Raw genomic sequence first — 22,839 nt, 5'->3', positions numbered from 1 at the left:
GAGAGCTACCCATTCTACAAATTGAAAGCATTCTTTGGGTCTCAGAACCAGAGCAACATTATAACCTTTGGTACAGGAGATTGGACAAAATGTATAAATTTTCTGTCGCTGTGTTAAAAGTATTAATTTCTATATCATTTCATGGTGTTTGTCTGAAATCCAGCAATAATTACACAAGGTCAGTTGAAGTCAAATGTAATCAATTTAGCTACACATGATTCATTTATACCAGTATTAACCACACAACCACTTCAGTTTACCTTATCAGCAGGAGGCTGGTGATGTACAGAGAACAATGCTCCGATGATTATGTCACCAGGCATGTGTGCTACAACTCGCCGTTCATTGGACTGAGCAGAGTCGGCTTGATTGGGACCCAGCCAAATGGACAGAACTAGCAGCAGCCAAAACATCATCTTGGTCCTTTTGGGTTACTATGAAGAAGCAGACCTCAACTTTGTATTGTGGATCCGTCACAGGGAACTACTTTTCCGAGAAACTGTTTTCCTGGCCATGGCATGAGCTTATGGCACAGAGGAGTTTTCGAAAACTGAAGATCTCAGAACGATCCTTTCTTTTGACTCGTTTTTGCTCCGTCTGGATTTCAAGGTGGGACCATCACTGCAATGGCTGGTATAGGTGCAGCGGTGCAACCTGGGAAATGTAAAAGAAAATTCGGGTTAAATCCCACTGACTGTAATAACTCCTGGATCGTCAAATTAAAAGGCAGAGGAATCGGTGATAGACAGACATGTTTATGTAAAGCTATGGTCATAACATTTAGCTAGAAATTTAGCATCACGTATAATAACCTGGGTCTTTAATATGTATTCATAAAACTTGTGGTTAAATAAAAGTACAACAGCGGTGACAAAAATGGTCCAACCTGGTACAAATGGATAGTTTTGCAAAGTGAGAAAACTGCACAGAAGAAGGACAGAAATAGCAGCTTTTCACTGTACCAGGAAGCACTGTGTTAAAGTGAAGAATGCTTCACATCATGAGAGTGGTTGCCCGAACTGTTTATTTCACCCTAGAGATCTGAATCATTGTCGGTTTTACAGCCTTCTTACTGGCAAACACATTACACATACATTACTCCACACTTGCCATACTTCACTAAATAACAATGGTTAGGCCAAGGAGCTCTGCCGACACATTTCTTTGCTTTACGACAGCACCATTTCTTTGTAACATATACGATTGGATTTATTAAAAGGAATAAGCCATCCAAAGCTACCTACAGCCATATCAAAAAGTAATTCCCCTCTAAACCTAAAAACTAAGGCAGGCATGAACAGCGTGTTTAAGGTTATGCCAAACCATCTCAAGCTGATCTAAGTCTGGACTCAAAAATCTTTGTTATGTCTGGGGGGGGGGGGGCGTTACCCAATGAACGGTGGACTTGGTCGTATATTTTAGATCCATGTTCTGCTACATAACCCAGACATTCTTCTTCAGGGTTTTCTGGTAGAGAGCATAATTATGGCTTGTTGTCTGGATCTTGAAGCAGCAAAGCAGGCCCAGACCATCACACTACCCCCACCGTCTTTGACAGCTGGTATGGTATTCTTTTATTAAATGATTTTAGTTTTATCCAGATGTAACAGGACTTAAACCTTCAGAAAAGTTCCGTTTTTGTCTCGTCTGTCCACAGAATATTTTCACAAAGGTGTTGGAGATCTTCAAGATGTTATTTGATAAATGTGAGTCGAGCCTTTGTGCTCTTCTTGGTCAGCAATGGTTTTCTCCTTGGAACTCTTCCATGGATGCCATTTTATCCAATGTCTTTCTTGTTATTAAACCATAAGTCTGACCTTAACCTAAGCAAGTGAGGCCTGTAGTTCTTTAGATGTTGTTCTGGGTTCTTTTGTGACCTCCTGCATGAGTTATGGGAGTAATGTTGGTCATCCAGGCACTCCTGGGAAGGCTCGCCACTATTCCAAGTTTCTTCCAATTTTGGATAACAGCTCCCACTATGGTTATTTTAAGTTAGTATTCAGCCTTAGAAATGGCTTTGTAACCCTTTCCAGACCAACAGATGCCTGGAAAAGCCTTGGTGTGGCTTGTGAATTTAAACTTTTCAAGGTATGTAATTACGATTTAACATAGGGAGACAATTACTTTATTTTTTACACAGAGCCAGGTGAATCATGATTTACTGTATTTTGTATTTACTCTGGTTATCTTTGTCTAATAAAAAATTAGGTTGATGATCTGAAATATATAAGTGAGATAAGCAAAAACGTGAGAAATCAGGAAGGGGTCAAATTTTCACAGCACTGAACATGCAAGTACTGGCTCGGCGCCCTAGAACTCAGATTGAATAGTGCATTTTTTGAATCATATTAAGTGATGCTGCTGCTTTTTTTCAGCTACTGTTTGGAAAGTCCAGAAAACAGGACATTAGCACCTAAGGTTGTATTTTCTACCTCACTTTTTGTCAGTCTAATCATTTAGTCGCTAATATAAATGCAAATTGTGCAAATAAAATCAAAATATTGATCATTGCATTTGCCAGCAGCTGTGTCACACCTCACAGCTGCTGTGAGGTGTTTTACACAGTGCACAACAACCACAATGCCAACAAGTGTACATAAACCCATTAGAGGTCCCTTTTTTCTCTTTAATTCCTTTTTATGTTTTTGGTCCTTGAAGATTAGCAGCACTGTTTGAAACCAATGATGAGTACCAAGTAAAACCATTAACATGGCATACCACAAGTCAATTCTCAAGTGTCTGCCCCCCGACTCTCTCCAAATCAAATTTGAGGGCATGTTATAGCTAATTCTCTTGCTGCTTTAATGGTATTACTCTAATTGTGAATTTTGGGTGTTCTCTCTAAACTAAGCCCCCGTTGTGTTTTTATCATTACAATTTAAATTGTTTTCGAACTGTACCAAGACTGCTATACATCCTTCTGGCAAAAAAGCAGTGCTTTCAGGGGTATTTTGTATTCCTTTTGTTCTGGCAAAGAACGCTGAGTACTCCATGTGTCTTGTTATTATAAATTATAGAAAGGATTCCTTTAATGAAGTGCAGAGTTTAGGCAACAGTAAAGAATTCCTATTTGCAAGACGTGGGCAAGTCAGCTACTAAGTGGATGATTCAAAACAGCATATGGGACATATCTAGCTAAGCGATGTACACCAAGCGCCCTGTGTTTAACAGTCAGCCAAGTGCGGGGGCATCAGTTTCATCCTTTGGGTAAACTTTCAAGTAGCCATCCCTCTGCATTAATGGGTAAGACTTGTAATTTGCCTAACCCCGAAGCTGCACAAATACTTTCCTTCACTGCAACTGAGAAATTTAATTGACCGTAAACAGCAGGGGAGCTGGGACAGTTCAGCAGAGGATGGCATCCACTGCTTATGCAAAACAGGATCAAGGTCGTGGCAGGGATGTCGGGCGGTTAGCAGACTGCTGTTTGGGGGAAGAGAGAGAAAACGAGCGAACAAAAAAGGCAGATGGAGGAACACTGCAAGGAGAGGAAATGAGGAGGAAGAAACACAGTGTATGCTGAAGAAGGTAGAGGAAGACAGAGACAGAGTAGGGGATAGAAGAAGAAGGCATGAACGATTAAAAAAAGAGGCACCAGGGGACAGAGTCTCTCTGTACGTAATTAACGTGACAGTGTCAGGATGGCAACAGGGCTAACTGCTGCTCCAGTAATGAACAAATCAAACAAAACTCTGCTCTGTCTCACATGCGCTCCCTCTCCATCAGTGACGCAACTCTGTCTCTTTCTTGGCCTCCTCTTTTGTCTTTCTACTGACACGTTAATACAAAGATGAAGATGAAGAATCCTCATAGAAGAATCTCTCCCTAGAATTTCACTGCACAGCAGACACACATTACCCCCACACCAAAACCGCTTCACCACGTTCATTTCATCATTTCTCTCCCTCCCTTGAACGATCCACTGCTTCTGCATTGCACACTCAGTCAGACAGATACACTGTGTCTGTCTGTCCCTCCCCCCGTATCATTCTCTTGTTGGCCGAACTGAAAAGAAAGTCAAATCCTTATTCCCTAAACAAACATCTTGCTCACGCCATTAGGCATTTATATCTCTAGCTCTATCCAAACTATACACACGGGCATTATAAAACCATCCAAATCAACTTTTACACAGACAGAAACACACAACACAGGCAGTAACAAACACTCTCCCTCCCCCTCCCCGCCTAGCATACTGCTTTATGTGTTGAGAAAGCATTTAATTTACTGCGTATTAAACAGGGGCGTTAAGAATTACACTAAATTTAGACGCATGGCTTGTAGACAAATGCATTTATCCTCTTTATCTTGTCCTGTATGACGCACAGACGTTTGTGTTTGCATTTAATGATGGGGTGAGGGGGTGATGTCTGGAGTTTTCAGAACAGATTATAGTTGTGCTTTCCATCATCTGAGCAGTTTGCGTTTGACTGTAAAAGCTCTCCGCTGACTGCACATTCTGACAGGTTAAATGAGGGGAGAAGAAGAAAGCATCCTAAGACAGATGTACATCAGTAAGCTCACCGCCGTTATTAACAACACACGATCCCACAGAGAGACACATATCATGTCAAATGAAGTGTGCCAAATACAAATGGATGTGCGTTTACCCACATACCCTATTTCTCCAGCGCGTTCATTTAACGGCACACAAGTTTTGACATGTGTCATGTGACATGTGTCAAGATAAATGGATATCTACACAAAAGATGTTTTGTTGCCTTTTCTCTGAGTACATTGGTGGTCAAAGAAAACTAATATTTGACAGGTTCTCTCAAAAAATCCCCCTGGGAATATTTTTGGGGTGTTTGCAGCCTTTATAAAAAGGTTTGAGTAAACATGACATTTAAGTCTGAAATGTTATCAGAAGTCTTTGATTTGAATCATTTTGTATGAAAAACAAAATGTTCACCAGACGTAATCCTGATATTAATAAAGAATTACTTCAATGCTCGCAAGGTGTTTTTAGACGACCGAGAGAAACAGGAGCTGCAATACTATACTGCAACATACCACATAAAATAATAACATGAAACATAAACTGTCAACAGGAACGGACGGGCAAAATGATCTGGCATAATGGGGTTTTTTTCAAATTACTTGCTGGTACAGTGGGGCAAAAAAGTATTTAGTCAGCCACCGATTGTGCAAGTTCCCCCACTTAAAATGATGACAGAGGTCAGTAATTTGCACCAGAGGTACACTTCAACTGTGAGAGACAGAATGTGAAAAAAAAAATCCATGAATCCACATGGTAGGATTTGTAAAGAATTTATTCGTAAATCAGGGTGGAAAATAAGTATTTGGTCAATAACAAAAATACAACTCAATACTTTGTAACATAACCTTTGTTGGCAATAACAGAGGTCAAACGTTTACTATAGGTCTTTACCAGGTTTGCACACACAGTAGCTGGTATTTTGGCCCATTCCTCCATGCAGATCTTCTCGAGAGCAGTGATGTTTTGGGGCTGTCGCCGAGCAACACGGACTTTCAACTCCCGCCACAGATTTTCTATGGGGTTGAGGTCTGGAGACTGGCTAGGCCACTCCAGGACTTTCAAATGCTTCTTACGGAGCCACTCCTTTGTTGCCCGGGCGGTGTGTTTTGGATCATTGTCATGTTGGAAGACCCAGCCTCGTTTCATCTTCAAAGTTCTCACTGATGGAAGGAGGTTTTGGCTCAAAATCTCACGATACATGGCCCCATTCATTCTGTCCTTAACACGGATCAGTCGTCCTGTCCCCTTGGCAGAAAAACAGCCCCATAGCATGATGTTTCCACCCCCATGCTTCACAGTAGGTATGGTGTTCTTGGGATGCAACTCAGTATTCTTCTTCCTCCAAACACGACGAGTTGAGTTTATACCAAAAGGTTCTACTTTGGTTTCATCTGACCACATGACATTCTCCCAGTCCTCTGCTGTATCATCCATGTGCTCTCTGGCAAACTTCAGACGGGCCTGGACATGCACTGGCTTCAGCAGCGGAACACGTCTGGCACTGCGGGATTTGATTCCCTGCCGTTGTAGTGTGTTACTGATGGTGACCTTTGTTACTTTGGTCCCAGCTCTCTGCAGGTCATTCACCAGGTCCCCCCGTGTGGTTCTGGGATCTTTGCTCACCGTTCTCATGATCATTTTGACCCCACGGGATGAGATCTTGCGTGGAGCCCCAGATCGAGGGAGATTATCAGTGGTCTTGTATGTCTTCCATTTTCTGATGATTGCTCCCACAGTTGATTTTTTCACACCAAGCTGCTTGCCTATTGTAGATTCACTCTTCCCAGTCTGGTGCAGGTCTACAATACTTTTCCTGGTGTCCTTCGAAAGCTCTTGGTCTTGGCCATGGCGGAGTTTGGAGTCTGACTGTTTGAGGCTGTGGACAGGTGTCTTTTATACAGATGATGAGTTCAAACAGGTGCCATTCATACAGGTAACGAGTGGGGGACAGAAAAGCTTCTTACAGAAGACGTTACAGGTCTGTGAGAGCCAGAGATTTTCCTTGTTTGAGGTGACCAAATACTTATTTCCCACCCTAATTTACGAATAAATTCTTTACAAATCCTACCATGTGAATTCATGGATTTTTTTTCACATTCTGTCTCTCACAGTTGAAGTGTACCTCTGGTGCAAATTACTGACCTCTGTCATCATTTTAAGTGGGGGAACTTGCACAATCGGTGGCTGACTAAATACTTTTTTGCCCCACTGTATCTGAAATGGGTCATATTGCTTTTCTGTGTTGTGTGCACATTCACTTATGCAGGGAAGGCTTTTGCTGATTGGGCTTGGAACAATGGTTCTCTCCATGCAGCCTCCTATTCCCAGCTAAAGAGATGCTCATTATTGTTGCTGTTGCTTTTTTTTAGTTTTTTCTGCACAAACCCTTTGACACAATGTGCATCTGCAGGTTTTAAGAAGACTAAAGATTTATTTTTGTAATTGCTGCCTTGTCTCTAGAATCATCTGAGTGCCACAGATGAGTGATGAAGAAAAGCGCCAAGGCTTGGAGACACAAACACACCCACTAAGTAAAAGAACCACTAAACAGCATTAAACCTCTATAACTCCAGTGCACCACAGTGACATAGCTTATATGGGCATTTTATAGCTAATAGGTATAGTGCAGGCCTGCCTTTGAGGACGAATGACCAAAAAGCTCCCGGTATGAATGGGATACAAATATCACACATGCATCGTCACGCCAACAAGGCTTAGTCAGTAAAGACTTAAACCGCTGCAGCCACATGAGACAAGGCGCCTGCACAACTCCCCCAAAACAAGATGTGACCTTACAGCACTTATCTGGGACTCGCAGTCTCCATTAGTAGTAAGACTATCGGCAGTTTTCAGCCAGGTGCATTTATTTATTTATTTATTTATTTATTTATTTATGTCCTTTTTAATCCTTTGTGGTTTCGTTGGTCTTCCTGTACCATCAATTTAAAGTAATTTATTGAATGATGTGACGCTTTGCAAGTGCTTAATCGCTGACAGGCACGTACAGCGTCTGCTCAAACTGAGTCTCTCCAAGGAGAAATCAAATCCACAGACAACAACATCGACTGGCGCAGCGCTGCATCCGTTAACCGCAAGAAGAGGGGGGAAAGAGGGGGGGGGGGGAGAGTCCATCATCTGCACAGATCCGAAAACGAGATCGAAAGGTGCGAAACATGAAAGAGACACGGTCTGAAATGAGCACAGCTACAACACGCGCCGGTGAAAACCGCCTCTCTGGCCGTCCTCTGTCTCAGTGGCATGCTTGTTTCTCCCATACATCAGCGCAATTGGCTGCTTTCTTTAACTAGGTTACAGCGAACCCGTGTAATTCAAGGATAAGAAAGCCACGTGTAATTGCAAGTCCATTCAGGAATACTGCAAGAACAGTGGGTTATAACAAAGTGCGACAATATGAGTCTGAGCAGAATACAGGCTATGTGCATGCAAAAATTGGATCTCAAGCCTTACCTATAGGAGCCCCTCCAACAGCACTGGCACGGTCCCGTTTGATAACCGGTGTGCAAGTTCCTACCGTGGAGCAAAGACGCGGCTAATAATGTGGAGTCCAATGTCAAGCTGCCTCTGGTCGCTGTGCAGCTTCCGAGCTTCCTCCGTTTTCCAGTCACGCACACCTGAGCCTCTCTCCAAACACCTCTTCTTCATCCCGCCCCCTTTTCCTCCCTCTTCTCAGCCTCTCTCCCCCGTATCTCATCCTCCGCAGACCCCACTTTCTTTGCCCCCTCCTGCTCTCCATCTTTGCAAATGTAGCCACCATTTTTCTGCAGTTTTCCCTATATCCAATTGCACTTAAACACCCACTTCCCCATTTCCCTCCACTTTTCTTCCCCCCCCCCCCCCATCTCTTTGCTGTTTATGATTGAGACAGCGTGCCCATGGGTCATTCACTTTCTTTTTCTCATGTTTTTTTCTTCACTTCATCCATCTTACCACATCATCCTGCCCTCTCCTCCCATTGACCTGATGTGGAGAAAATGAAGACAAATCGGAAAAGTCTTGCTGTGAATAATAGACATACTGTACAGCTGTACTGTAGACGGTAGAGTAATCCTTCGAGTGTCGGGGTTTATCTGCAGAGCTTTATAGTTTTATTTCATTCTCATGTAAGACAATACCCTACAACTGTTAGGCTAATCCATTTACATCACAGGGTAGTATTTTTTGAATGCCTTTAGCTTTATGGAGTCCACCAGTGGCCAAAGTGTGTGTGTGTGTGTGTGTGTGTGTGTGTGTGTGTGTGTGTGTGTGTGTGTGTGTGTGTGTGTGTGTGTGTGGTGGGGGTGGGGGGGTGTCCTCCAAATAAGAGGTTTGTGCATATGTGCACAGAACATTTTCACAACCTGAAATGTTATGTTATGGTTGTAAGACTGCCGCTAAGACTGTCTCTGATCACTATTTTCTTGTTGTTGCTTTAACATAGTGGATCTGGCATGTGCCCAGCTTTGATGCAGAGTGGTCCTGGTCCATGCTATTCCAGCTGGAATGGGAACAAATCAAGCCCTGGATGATTGAAAATATGAACGGTTTGTACTGTACCTGACGGGCGTAGCACACTTTGGTAACGTGGGAAATTTCCTAGATTAACAAGCAAAGCTCTGTTAAAACACAAGCAATGCCCCTGTGTAACCATAGCAAGGCATGAATGCTATATTCCACCAAAAACAAGCCTCCTCTGAGCTGGAATGAAACAGAATTGGTTATGTTGCAGCAGTCTCCCCAAGCAGGATAATATGCTTGGAGAAACTGCAAAAACCGCTAGGGAAAAATCAGGAACAGGACAATGAAAACTCCCCAGATCCGTCCATGATCTTTGGGATACACTGGAACAAGCCCAAATCATGGACGCCCAAAAGATCTGAACTAATTTTGCTAATGACAGTTTTGTTCAGGTATGTTTCATTTTAACATCCATCCATTGGGCATTCTCCTGCTCCATACATTGTGTTGTTTTGATTCATTTTTAAAGCATTCAGTAAACTCTATTGGACACTCCCAAAGACATTCTTTCTGTGTTCTCTTATCTATTGGTTTAGAAGCGCTAAGTAATATTATGAATAATAAGCAAAATTACCCAACAAAGTATTGTTTGAGAACCTTTGAGGTCCTCAGAGTTCAGTTTTAAAGTTGAAATGTCCAAAGACAGACACTGATTATTTCTGTCGTGAGCATTCAACATTCTTCTCACTATTCCAGAATTAAACCAGAATAAATCAATCAAATGTTTCTTGTTACTACAGCAGCGTTCAGTGAGCTCAGTATGAAAGTATAAAACAGTGCATTAAAAAATTTGTTTTATTTCTTCTGTGGCAACTGATTGATTCCAGCTTCTTCCTTCCCTAACACACACACAAGCCACCAACAACCTTTACAGGTGACAGTGGATGTTCAGTCCAGCCTCACCTTCAAAATAAGCAGTTACAAAATGCCTAAAGTTACTGAGATACTGTAACACTCTAGAGAGGAAAACTCAAAAAACTCAGGTTTGAGTGTAATTCAGCAGATCAAAGAAGAGTTGACCCCCCCCCCCCCTTCACACACACACACTTTTTTCTTTAAAACTTAAACTACACTGTCCAACTTTGCTCTCACCAAAGCGCGCATCCCACAATGGAGAGGACGTGACCGAGTGAAATCCACGAGTACAACACTGATCAGTGCGATGATGGAGCTTACTGATTTTGTGAGCCCACTGTCTAACTTCCTATGTCGCATGTAGCCTACGTGTTTTCTCCGTGTGTCGCTATTTTCGTTCTTAATTCCTTCACTCCCACGCATCTCTAATTGCCCAGCTACAACCAAAAAGTGGATCCGGATACTGTAGAGTAAAAGTAGGCAACACAAAATCCCCGGTTGGGTTGCTTTGCCCCGTGAGCTGCACTGCCTCATAATGTAGGAAGAAGATGATGGGCTAGACTATGAGAGTCTGTCTCCTCTCTGATCAAACAGACTTCAGAGGTGACACTGTGGGCTGAGACGACGGCACTATGGATGAGATCGATAGCATTTGAAGTTTCATAGCGGTCAGATGAGTAAAGAGCCATTAACCTACTGCTTTGGCTGGCGTCCACCTAAAAGACCCACGGAGATCAAATTATTAAAGATTTAAAAATTAGAAATAAATCAATGCAAATGTAATAGAAACATCGCGCTTTCCTGCAAATGTCTCTGGGCACAGGCTTTAACACAGATACTGCCATTAACTAATTTTAGCTTTAGCTTAGAAAGAAAACCTAGTTTTGCATTTGTAATGGCATCTTTGAATTTAAATTAAGTTTGCGAGTCCTTTTAAATATCTCGATTCAATAAATTATAGAAAATAAAACCCAATTTTATGATTTCATCAACATGTGCTTTATAGGTAATACAATAACAATAAAAAAAAATTCATCTGATATGTGGCTCTTTCTTTCTCACATAAAAGACAGGTTTGCTGTTCTTTCCGTGTTGGCTTTCCTCTCATAAATGGGCCTATTAGTGTGAAAGCCGGTCGTTTGAGGAAGCGTCTCCTCGCACTTTGAGACCAAAAGTCGTGTGGTTTAGGGAGGAAAAACGAGAATTCATCAGGTAATCCACGCCGTCCTCGTGCCACTATGTCTGACTCTGTCCACGAAAGGAGAAGAAGAGAAGTTGTAGCCTACCTTTGCTTGCGGGACAGGTGTATGTTCCCAGAGAAACACAGCATCCCTCACGAGTCCGTCAGGGCACTGTGCTCGCGGTGGTTAATCTACTTTTTCACTATGGCAACAAATGAACCCCCTCTCCTCTCTCTCTCTCTCTAGCGCGCCACGCGCTCCAATGAGGAGGCTCCGTTGAGGTCATCCGCCCTCTCTTTCTCTGTCTGTCTGTCTCTCCCGCTTTCTCTATCGCACCTACCTCCAAGATACCATCTGGAGATAGATGTTGATAGAGAGAAGCAGGGATCGAGGGGAGAGGCAGGGAGATGGCAGTGTGGGATAGAAGTGGGTTTTAGAGCTTGGCTAGACAAGCATTGGATTAGTTTGCCAGCCAAATGCATTTGGGATTAGTAGACCATTAAAAGCACATACACATACACGCAAGCATGCACACACACATGCAGGCTGGACAGGCTTTAGATGTTGCAGTGATAGCCTTACTGACTTTTATCTCTCACTTCCTCCTCACCCTTCTAAGCTTGCTTTGACATGAGCACATGGGCTGACAGGAAAACATAAGAGTTCACATGCACGCATGAACAGACTCTCACATTATCTATGTGTAGTCTTCCAAGGGTCAGAAAATGGGTAAAACTCCCCATAAGTGACAACTGCCTCAAGATTCGAATGCAAACTTCCATTGACACTAGTGAATATATTGTTTATTCAAAGCTTCTACAAGGCTGTGCAGCACTGTAGATATGTTTAAAAACTGCATGGTGTCTTTATCTACTACAATGTTTCTATTTTCAAGTTGGTAAAATGTGTGCTTAATCTAATGAATCAAGTGAAGTAGGCTACCTTTAAAAGTGGAGGTACCTGTGAGCAATGCAACAGATGCAGCATGGCTTACAAATGATAAGAAATTGCCTGAATATGTGAGAAACAAGTCTGTGAGACTTCACAGTTGCAGCAGTAGCAGGTACAGGAAGAGCAGCGCAGCAGATGTGGTGTTTGCCCTCTCTTATAAAAATGACACAAAACACAATTTTCTGTGCAAGCTTGTATTAAAAACAGATGAGTAAGTGCAGGCTTCTGAATGGGGAAAAGGACTCAGCATGAATTCAACCTTTATGGCTAATGTTCAAGAACAAACCACAAAGGTAGGAGTGTTCTGATGTGAGGCCATATTTGGCATAGACAGATGGCATTTATAAGTGCACAAGGACCAAAACCCCAAATGTGTAAATAATGTTTATAGATGCAGGTGCAGACCAGAATGATGATGGGCAGCTGAGGACCAGTGAACTGGGTGAGAGGTTGCAGTTTGGGGAAGGTTCTGCTGCACCTAGTTAAACGGTTTCTGGCAGAATATCTATGCATGTCCAAGAAAATCAAATCTGTCACTGAAAATAAAAATGGATGATGTCGCATTTCTTTCTCCTTTTTTTTAGTCTTGTATTGGGTTCTTAAATGTGGATGCCAGGCTGTAATTCAATTAGCCAAGCAGGTGTCTATTAGGTTTTGCTGTATACAATTACCACTTAGTAAACTTCTTTAATGATAACAATTTGCAATTGAGGTTCAACATTTGCTCCTTTTTTTATTTATACCAGATGTGTCATACATTTTCTAGTTACTAATGACTGCATTGATACCAGTCTGATAAACACCACTTGGTTACCAATCACTGAATACAGAATTAAGAAATTGACTAAGTGCAAAAGGACTATGGGAGACAGATTGCAATAACTGTATGCACAGCTCCAGTTGTGAAAACATTGGGATGCTGTGTAAAAATGTACATAAAAACAGAATAGAATGGTTTGCAAATATCATAAACCCTTATTTTATCAACAACAGGCAAATTTATAAACTGAGAAAATGTATAATTTAAGGAAAAATATGAGCTCATTTTGAAATTGATGGAAGCAAGATGTCTCAAAAAAGTTAGGATTGGGGCAACAAAAGAAACAGTTGGGGAAAGGTTTTGCAACTAGTTAGGTTAATTAGCAACAGGTCAGTAACATGACTGTGTATAGAGAGAGCATCTTAGAGAGTTTCTCAGAAGTAAATATGGACAACAGTTCACCAATCTCTAAAAAAAAAACCCTCAAAAAATGATTGCAAATTGTGGAACCGTTTCAGAATGCAAATACTTTATTCGTCAAATCATCGACAATACGTAATATTTTAAATAATTTCAGAGAATTTGGAGAAATCTCTGTGCACAATGGGACAAAAACAAAAATATCCAATGCCTCAGGTAGCACTCAATTAAAGTCAAGCACACTCAAAAAAATGTCCCAAGATACAAGATATTGGATTCAAAATTTCCAATTTTGATGTAAAATGTTAAATTTAATGAACTCTGGGCACACACATACCAGATGTGTCGATATTCTGATTTCATAAGGTTAATGTTAGGGTCACCTCAATAGGTTAACAGACCTGTTCAAGATAAATGAACATTGGATCTCACGCTTAATTGTATGGATGGCAGATCTTAGATGCCATTTCCATAGCAACCCTTCACTTTTATAGTAAAACAGAAAATCAACAAGCATCTAATTGATCAGTTCAGCTTGTCTCATTTGATGCCAACTAATCTTTCCTTCACACATGCACGCACACATGGAGAGAGATTAAAGTCGTTAATCACTCGCAGAGACACTTAAAACCTGTTGATGCAAGATTGGATCAATAAGTGAATTAATATTGATGAAGCTGAGACAAATCAATGACATGTGTTAGGATGAACTGTGTCAAATGATGGAGAACTGGACTGAATGATATGATGGAGAAAAATCATCCACTGAATCATCTGGAGCATTTTTCTGACCCTGATACTGTTCAACAGAGTTTGTGGTTGCACAGAGCGGACAGAAAATATAACTGGAGTGACAAATTAATCATCCCAAGAAAAATTCACCCTGCAAAACACACCTGCACTCTGTATGTGTGTTTGTGTAATCAGTGTGTAATACTGTGCATCAGACACATATAACATCTATAGGGTAAAAGTCTTTTTAACGACACTCCTCCGCAAATCACAAGCACAACAGACTCACAGTCACAGTCGGAAAATCAATTATTCAATGGCATTTCAAAATAACAGTGGATACCCGTTGTTGCCATAGACACATAGCTGATTTACAGGGTTGTCACTTCTCTGTGATATTCCCACTCTAAGTAGGACAAATAGGGGGGAAAAAAACCTACAAATCGCACAATGCCAAAAGAGAAATGAGGACGTCAGTTATGAAACATGTAATGTGGCTGCTGTTTCATTGAACAAGTGGAGAGTGGGTTTTAATATGACTTAAGTAGACTGCAGATTTGTCATCAAGCACATAAAGCACAAAAGACAGACCTGTCCACGTACTTTACACATCGTGGAGAAGTTCTGCAAAAAACTTGAAACAAGTGAAAAACCAGTAAGAAAGAAAAAGTCTCACATCTTTGGCACATCTATTTAGAAAAAACTCACTGCAGTCACTGTGGGTTTGGCAATGCAATAAATCAAAATGGTGTGTATATTTTTTATAATATATCCAGGGAAATGTAAATTTAAATTTTAAAGGGTTTCAGGGAGGTTGCTCTCAATTCTGCAGGCAGGCTGTTCCAGATACTGGGTGCGTACATTCTGAAAAGCAGCCTCAGTGTCGATGTAAACTGTCAGCACAGGTTGACAAGCTGTCACAGTGTCTCTGACTACCAGGATGCTGTGATAACAGGGATGGCACAGAGATTGGGGAGACTGCAGCTCTGCGTTAGCTTTGCCCTGCAGAAATAAAATAAAACTTTGTAAAATCGCAAGGAAAGTATATCACATTTTAAAAAGGAAGACAAGTAAAGGGGGGGGGGGGGGGGGGGGGGGGGGGGGGGTTCTCCACAACTTGAGGTTTCATTTATAGAAACTGTTTCTGGATAAAGATTAGAAGCTTCAACTCATAGTTTATGAAAATAATAGCTTTTGAGTATCTCTTCTGCACAAGCATACGCACACACACAGATGAGATGCGACAGGTGCAGTTAGGTCTGTTTTCAAGACTGAGCTGAAATTCTTCTTGTGATTTTCTTTTCTTCTTTTTACAGATTTTCAAGTGCACATTAGATGCATTAAAAGAAAAACAAAGACAACTTCCTCGTTGATCTGTGGAGGTCAGTTTTGTACAGGTTGGCTTTTAAAAGCCTGCGGGAGTTTTGTGAGATGTCAAACGTAAAACAACCGTAAGAATCCCCTTCAGCTAGACAAATCAGCCGTCATCTACCTCCTCTGTTATCTCATTACGCATGATGAGGAGGACTCTGACTGGGTGCAGTAATCGTGCTGTGACAGGCAACTTCCCTGGTGGTCTATCTTCAAATGGCTCATGCTGCCCTCTTGTGTCTGGATGAAACAGGAAAAAAAAGTTTTATGGGAATGTCTCAATCCGAAGCCATTACTCGACGTCACGTGGTTTCCGAGTTATTCAGGAGTTACTGAAGCCTACTGTTGTAATTTCAGGTTAAATTCTTGGTAAGTTCAAATAAAAGTACTTTTTCAAACACTCTGTGTGTGCCCTTGTCTCTCTCAGAGGAGCCCTGCGGGCAGGTTTATCGTGTGATGGTCATTCCTGTGCGCTCCACTGCGCTCCTGCGCCGAGATAAGCTGCATCCCGTGCCTGGCTACGGTAGCATGTGACCGGCTTGTGATCCTAAAGCTTGCGCAGATGACTTTCTGCCCTGAGTACTGTACCAGTCTGAACGGAACCTGTGGAGAAAAAATCTCTCTCTTTCTCCTCCTGGAAGTTTCCACGTACAGCTGATCGTCACGATGTACCATGTGGTGTGTACCATGAGGCTATACTGACAAAGACCCATTATTACATTTCACTTCTTATGCAATTAGCCTTTAAGTGTATTTTATCAGCTATAAACGTCTTCTACATACTATTAATACACTGTCAATATATTAACAATTAATACACTGTATTTATTACACAAAGCATCTTAATCATTTGGTGGAAAGTATGACTACAACTTCATATCTATTCACTCTTCCATTTCATTTGCAATTAAAGACTTGAAAAGCAAAGCAACCGTAACAATTTTACTGTACTTTTTCCTCTTTTGGACTCAAAGGTTGAGTTTTCAACATGATTGCTGTTAAACAGCAGCAGCATTAAAGGTTTCATTCATGATTCCATGTGGATGAACTAGTGTTTTCAGTGTCAGTAATAACCTGTATATTTGTGCAACAGAAAAACAATTCACCCCTTTCACTCTTATTGATGGGGCATGAAATTAGGTCAAAATGAAATATCACACAAGACTCTTATGCAGCCTGCATGCATCTGAACTAAAATTCCAGTCACAGAGGTAATCTTTATATATCAGAAAAAATATTATTTGTATGTTTATTACAAAAATGGCCTTGTTTCCTAAAAATAAAGGGTAGAATTAGTCTATTTCCTCAGCATTAGTGTTGGCTAACTAGTGTTGGCTAATTAGTGTTGGCTAAGTATTTAACCACCACAAAGTACACTGATTATGTTTAATCCTATCACCTTTAACTCATAATGGTCTGTAAAGGACATAATTCCCCCCCCTCCCCATTCTTCATTATGAGTTAAAAGAGTTTAAAACACCTTCTGTGACAGACACCGTTATATTATTTTGTCAAATTATAGTGAAGCTCAATCTAACCTTTTCTAAAAGAGGTTTGATGTGTCATGGTATAACATGGCAGACTGAATAAAATGTCATGTTTAATATATCACACTCCTCAGACTCCCTGGGAAAGTCTATGCCAGGGTGCTGGAAAGAGAGTTCGTCCGCTACTCGAACCTCGGATACAGGAGGAACAATGCGGTTTTCGTCCTGGTCGCGGAACACTGGACCAGCTCTTTATCCTCTCCAGGATACTTGAGGGTGCATGGGAGTTTGCCCAACCAGTCTACATGTGTTTTGTGGACTTGGAGAAGGCATTCGACCGTGTCCCTCGGGGTGTCCTGTGGGAGGTGTTGCGGGAGTATTGGGTGTCTGGCCCATTGCTACGGGCCATTCGATCCCTATACAACCGTTGCAAGAGCTTGGTTCGCATTGCCGGCAATAAGTCGGACTCGTTCCCGGTGGGTGATGGGCTCCGCCAGGGCTGCCCTTTGTCTCCGGTTCTGTTCATAATTTTTATGGACAGGATTTCTAGGCGCAGCCAAGTGGCGGAGGGCTTTCGCTTTGGTGGCCTCAGAATCTCATCTCTGATTTTTGCGGATGATGTGGTTCTGTTGGCTTCATCGGGTGAGGGCCTCCAGCTCGCACTGGAACGGTTCGCAGCCGAGTGTGAAGCAGCGGGAATGAGGATCAGCACCTCCAAATCTGAGGCCATGGTTCTCAGCCGGAAAAGGGTGGAGTGCCCACTCCGGGTCGGGGATGAGTTCCTGCCCCAAGTGGAGGAGTTCAAGTATCTCGGGGTCTTGTTCGCGAGTGATGGGAGAAGGGAGCCGGAGATCGACAGACGGATTGAGGCTGCAGCTGCAGTAATGCAGACGCTGCACCGGTCCGTCGTGGTGAAGAGGGAGCTGAGTGTAAAAGCGAAGCTCTCAATTTACCGGTCGATCTACGTCCCTACCCTCACCTGTGGCCACGAGCTGTGGGTAGTGACCGAAAGAACGAGATCGCGGATACAAGCAGCAGAAATGAGCTTCCTCCGAAGGGTGGCTGGCCTCTCCCTTAGAGATAGGGTGAGAAGTTTGGCCATCCGGGAGGGGCTCAGAGTAGAGCAGCTGCTGCTCCACATCGAAAGGAGCCAGCTGAGGTGGTTCGGGCATCTGACAAGGATGCCCCCTGGGCGCCTCCTGGGTGAGGTGTTCCAGGCATGTCACACCAGGAGGAGGCCCCGGGGCAGACCCAGGACACGCTGGAGAGATTATATCTCTCGGCTGGCCTGGGAACGCCTTGGTATTCCCCCGGATAAGCTGGAGGAGGTGGCTGGGGAGAGGGAGGTCTGGGCCTCTTTGCTTAGGCTGCTGCCCCCGCGACCCGGCCTCGGATAAAGCGGATGAAGATGGATGGATGGATGGATGGAATATATTAAACTTTAATAGTATCCATTTTATTAGAGCACATATTCTGAGATATTCTGAGACAGTACTAAACATCGCTGAAGGTAGCAGATTACATTTTTGCTTTCTTTAACATCATAAAAAGACCAAGTAGAAGCACAAACTCATCCCATCCTAACACACTGTCTTAATATTTAAATTCAAGCCTGGCTTTTCATTAATACACTGTCCGGTATCGCTCTCCCACCTCCTCAACTTCTGCTCCTTGCTGTCACACGTTTCTGTAGCACATCGGATCATGCATAAATTCCCGGAGAGGCTTTGCCCAAGGGAGGGGAGTACTGTACACACACACACACACACACACACACACACACACACACACACACACACACACACACACACACCAGACATTTCTGCCCGAGGTGAAGTGGAGTAGAGGTCAGCTGGTCTCTAGACAAAGTGAAATAAGAATATTATCCTGAGCATGTGATGCTGCGTGAGATCACACACTTTTCAGAGGACAGCCCCCTAAAACAGCTCAATGAGTAGGCAGAGAACAAGGGGCTGTTGGCTGGGTGTATGAGTGTAAGGGTTGAGGGAGGTTTGGTAGCTAGTTAGATGGTAGGTTAGAGGAGTAGATATTACAAAACAGAAAAAAAGGGGGGGAAACAGCAAAAGTTGGAAATGTGTGAGCCTGTGTTTCTCTGCTTAACTGGAAGTAACTTTTTGTAAGTGAATCTATTTGCTGGTGCTGCTTTTTGCTCTCCCTAACCTTCTGTGAGGACAAGAGGTTCTCACACTTTTAACAAGAATTTATATTCCCCCTGAGTGGAGTGCCTTTGACTTTTCACCATGAGAAGACTGTGTATGTCTTTAGTTTTCTTACAGCTGATTGGGGCTTGTGTAAGCCAGTTTCCTCGCCCTTGTGCCACTTCAGAAGGACTGCGGACCAAAGAGTGCTGTCCATTGTGGGATGGAGATGGCTCAGCCTGCGGTGCCCTGTCAGGCCGCGGTTTCTGCACAGACGTGGTCATTTCAGACGAGCCACATGGACCCCAGTACCCTCACAGTGGGATCGATGACAGAGAGCGTTGGCCTTTAGCTTTCTTCAACCGGACGTGCCGCTGTGCTGGAAACTATGGAGGTTTTAACTGTGGCGAGTGTAGGTTTGGTTACTGGGGTTCAAACTGTGCTGAGTACAGGGAATCAGTGCGCAGGAACATCCTGACTATGTCGACTGCTGAACAGCAGAAGTTCATCTCCTATCTGAACCTGGGTAAAAACACCATCAATCGTGACTATGTCATTGCCACTGGCACAAGGGCACAGATGGGAGAAAATGGCGAGAACCCCATGTTCTCTGACATCAACACCTATGACCTTTTTGTGTGGATGCACTACTATGTGTCCCGAGATGCCCTCCTGGGAGGACCAGGGAATGTATGGCAAGATATCGATTTTGCTCATGAATCTGCAGCATTTCTGCCCTGGCACAGAGTCTTCCTGCTTCACTGGGAGAATGAGATCAGGAAGCTAACAGGAGATTTTAATTTCACCATCCCATACTGGGACTGGAGGAACTCCCAGACCTGTGACGTGTGTACCGATGCCTTGATGGGTGGACGCAACTCCCTTAATCCCAACCTCATCAGCACTGCCTCTGTCTTCTCATCATGGAAGGTAAGAAAAATTGATCCTCATGCCCTGGGTTTCAGTGTGTCTTAGAATGGAAATACCCATATTTGATTATATGTGGTCCTTTAAACAGTTTTTATACATTAACTCACTGAAAGTTCATTTTCTTGTAAAAACAAGCCCACAGGATTAAGTTGGTTCATCCTGTTAATCCAACTATTTGAGAGATTTTTATTTTAAAGTTGTGATTTTTGAAAGCAGCATTGTTCTGAATACTCAGAGAGTTCCATTAGTTTTCACTAATGCCTATTAATGCCCATTTACTATTTGTAAGAAAGCCATATTAAAGCCTTATGGAGGCCCGCAGGTTTGTGAGCTATAACAGCCCGAGAAACGTGTATGTTTACACTTTTGCATTTATACATTTGTATAGGTTATCTGCACCCAGTCAGAGGAGTATAACAGCCGAGAAGCATTATGTAATGCCACGGGGGAGGGTCCATTGTTACGTAATCCCGGCAACCATGATACCAATCGTGTGCAACGACTTCCCAATTCAGATGATGTGGAGTTCGCTGTGGGCCTCCCCGAGTACGAGACAGGACCCATGGACCGATTTGCCAACATGAGCTTTAGAAATGTCCTAGAGGGTAGGAGTGAGAGGCAGACACGCACATACATTTGTGTTAGTCCTCTCTTCTTTCATGTTTAATCACCAAAGTTCAGCTTAATCTTACTAAGCTTGTGAATGAGCACTGGCACATTGGAAACACAAAAGGTAGATACAAACCAGTGTGTGTACAAGGAATTGCAAACTCTAATGCAGACATCGACACTAAAACCTGCTAGTTATTTTATGTATTTATTGTTGGAGTTTAACACATCCTGCACACGTTATATCATTAGATATGCTTCCAGTTTTGTTGTAAATCACAGGCTGCCCCTTAAGCTGAGTCCTGAATTAAATTATATCAAGTGCATTTGAACAAGGTGTGAAAGAGGACATTCTTTCATCAGGACATCAATTCTGTTAAAACTTCAAATGTATTTAATATGAAAATGATTCCCCCGTTGTCTCAGAGAACTTTTGAAATTAATTATAATAAATTACATTTTTTGGTCGCACAGGCGAGCTGTAAGACTTTTAAGTCGTAATATATCTCAGTTCCTTCTCATTTTTGTTCCACCAAGCTCACGTTTTTCTCTGCACAAACATTTTTCTCATATAAACCTACAAACTATTTACTACTAAATTCATCCCTGAGTGTTATCTTCCTGTATCATGCACCTTCTGCAGGTTTTGCAAGTCCACAGACGGGTATGGCCGTGTCAGGCCAGAGCACCTTGCACAACGCCTTGCATATGTTCATGAACGGTTCCATGTCATCAGTACAGGGTTCAGCTAATGACCCAATATTCCTGCTACATCATGCTTTCATTGACAGGTATAGTAACACTTATCCGCCCATATTATTTGCAAAAGGTAAACTGCACACACTGGGTGTAATGCAGTGAGAAAGATAAAAGTAGCGAGACCTAGAGAAGATGTAAGGATGAAAAGTTGCATATCATGTAGAATCATGATATATATTCAATTTTTTCATGTAGGTTTTTCTTTCTGTCCCTTTTCTCTTCTTATTCACTTCTTCTCTTCATTAGTATCTATGAGCGCTGGCTCAGGAACCACCAGCCTCCACGAAACAGCTACCCACGCACCAATGCCCCTATTGGTCACAATGATGGCTATTATATGGTTCCCTTCCTGCCTCTTTATAGAAACGGAGATTATTTCCTGTCCAATAAGGCTCTTGGATATGAATATGCCTATCTGTTGGACCCAGGTCAGTGCATAACTGTAAACATATCTCCTAAATGGCCTTTTCTTTAAGCTTTACTGTCCTATCCTATCTGTCTCACCATAGGTCAGAGGTTTGTTCAAGAGTTCCTGAACCCCTACCTCCAGCAGGCACAACAGATCTGGCAGTGGCTCGTGGGTGCCGGGATTCTGGGAGCTCTGATTGCTGCAATCATCGCAGTAATCATTGTTTTTGCAAGACGGAAATGGAAGCGCAATCAGAGGAAGAAGAGAGCATCAAGCTACGGGGAGAGACAGCCATTACTGCATAGCAGCTCAGAGGAAGGATCATCTTCATATCAGACCACTCTGTAACACAGGTACTGCACAACCCTGTGATGGTTATGAAGCCAATTAAAAACAAGAATCTGATTATGTTTTTTAAAATATAGTCATGTACAGATGAGCCAGTGAAGCAACTTTTTAAAAAAAGGAAAATACAGTTCATCCAAACAAGAAAAAACATATTTACACCTCAGTGTCTTGCAGGTATCTACTATGGAATCAACAGAAAGGAAGTGGGTAGTGGTGATAGCACTGATAAATCACTGATATGTTAGCAACATAGCTGTCCGTGCAGACAGTTACAGGTTTTAAAAATAACTTTACATGGGTTTGCAGGATTTGTCTAATCTAATTAGGGTAGACAACAAGAAGCAACCTCCTTTGTATTAGCGTGATGGGGACAGGTGAACCAACCCTTTAAGATTTGAGACCATTTAAAAAGAGACTATGAGCAAACAGCAGGGAGCTGCCGCTAGGAGGATCACCTTAAAATGTTTTGCATTCAGTCGGCACACATTCGGAATAGAAAAATTATTTTGGGATTCCTTGAGGAAATAAGGCTCAAAGTAGTTTTTCTGATGTAGTTTTAACTTCCAGGGTTTTGTGAAATATGCAATAAATGTAAAAAATGTACATTAACCACTGTTGTGAGTTTAGTTTGAGTGGTTAAAAATATGATTTCAGAGAAAACAATGACTACATTTCTAATGTGCTAATGTGTGTATTTGAACTGATGCTAAAAGACAGCGTGCAGTTTTTCTTGCAATCCTCTCACAAGCAAATTAACTGTAGTTGTTACAGTGCTTACAAAGATGAATCACGAGTTTGTACATGCTTCATTAAAAATCCAACTTGATGCAAATTTGCTGCCTATTTTTTATG

At 42.3% G+C, this 22,839-nt stretch overlaps 2 protein-coding genes across 3 annotated transcripts in view; one reads left to right on the top strand and one right to left on the bottom strand.

Moving 5' to 3' along the window:
* grm5b (glutamate receptor, metabotropic 5b) overlaps positions 1–11,425 on the bottom strand; it is a 93,054-nt gene extending 81,629 nt beyond the window's left edge. The window contains exons 1-2 of one of the 2 annotated variants that reach the window (XM_076892389.1): positions 11,158–11,425; positions 261–654 (exon numbers count right to left, since the gene is read on the bottom strand). In XM_076892389.1, coding sequence (XP_076748504.1) covers positions 261–416 — 156 coding nt within the window. In that variant the 5' untranslated portion in view covers positions 417–654; positions 11,158–11,425. Of the gene's footprint in view, positions 1–260; positions 655–7,969; positions 8,102–11,157 lie in introns of those variants that run through there. The other variant, XM_076892390.1, reaches the window with a different exon arrangement.
* Positions 11,426–18,734: 7,309 nt separating this feature from the next.
* Positions 18,735–22,813, top strand: tyr (tyrosinase). The gene is made up of 5 exons (XM_004543885.4): positions 18,735–19,862; positions 20,251–20,467; positions 21,115–21,262; positions 21,477–21,658; positions 21,740–22,813. Exons 1-5 carry the CDS (start codon positions 19,035–19,037, stop codon positions 21,985–21,987), a joined length of 1,623 nt encoding a protein of 540 aa, XP_004543942.1. The 5' UTR covers positions 18,735–19,034; the 3' UTR covers positions 21,988–22,813.
* Positions 22,814–22,839: the final 26 nt, after the last annotated feature.

The sequence above is a fragment of the Maylandia zebra genome, linkage group LG14, assembly GCF_041146795.1.
Source record: "Maylandia zebra isolate NMK-2024a linkage group LG14, Mzebra_GT3a, whole genome shotgun sequence".
Lineage (NCBI taxonomy): Eukaryota > Metazoa > Chordata > Actinopteri > Cichliformes > Cichlidae > Maylandia > Maylandia zebra.
Note: the sequence above shows the minus strand (reverse complement) of the source record. Positions and strands in the feature narration are given on the sequence as shown.

What these genes read in the sequence shown, in the direction of transcription:
- tyr (XM_004543885.4), top strand. Translation starts at nt 19,035, where the DNA reads ATGAGAAGACTGTGTATGTCTTTAGTTTTCTTACAGCTGATTGGGGCT. An exon ending in CTGTCTTCTCATCATGGAAG is followed by an intron (nt 19,863 to 20,250) that starts GTAAGAAAAATT and finishes ACATTTGTATAG; the next exon opens with GTTATCTGCACCCAGTCAGA. An exon ending in TGCCTATCTGTTGGACCCAG is followed by an intron (nt 21,659 to 21,739) that starts GTCAGTGCATAA and finishes GTCTCACCATAG; the next exon opens with GTCAGAGGTTTGTTCAAGAG.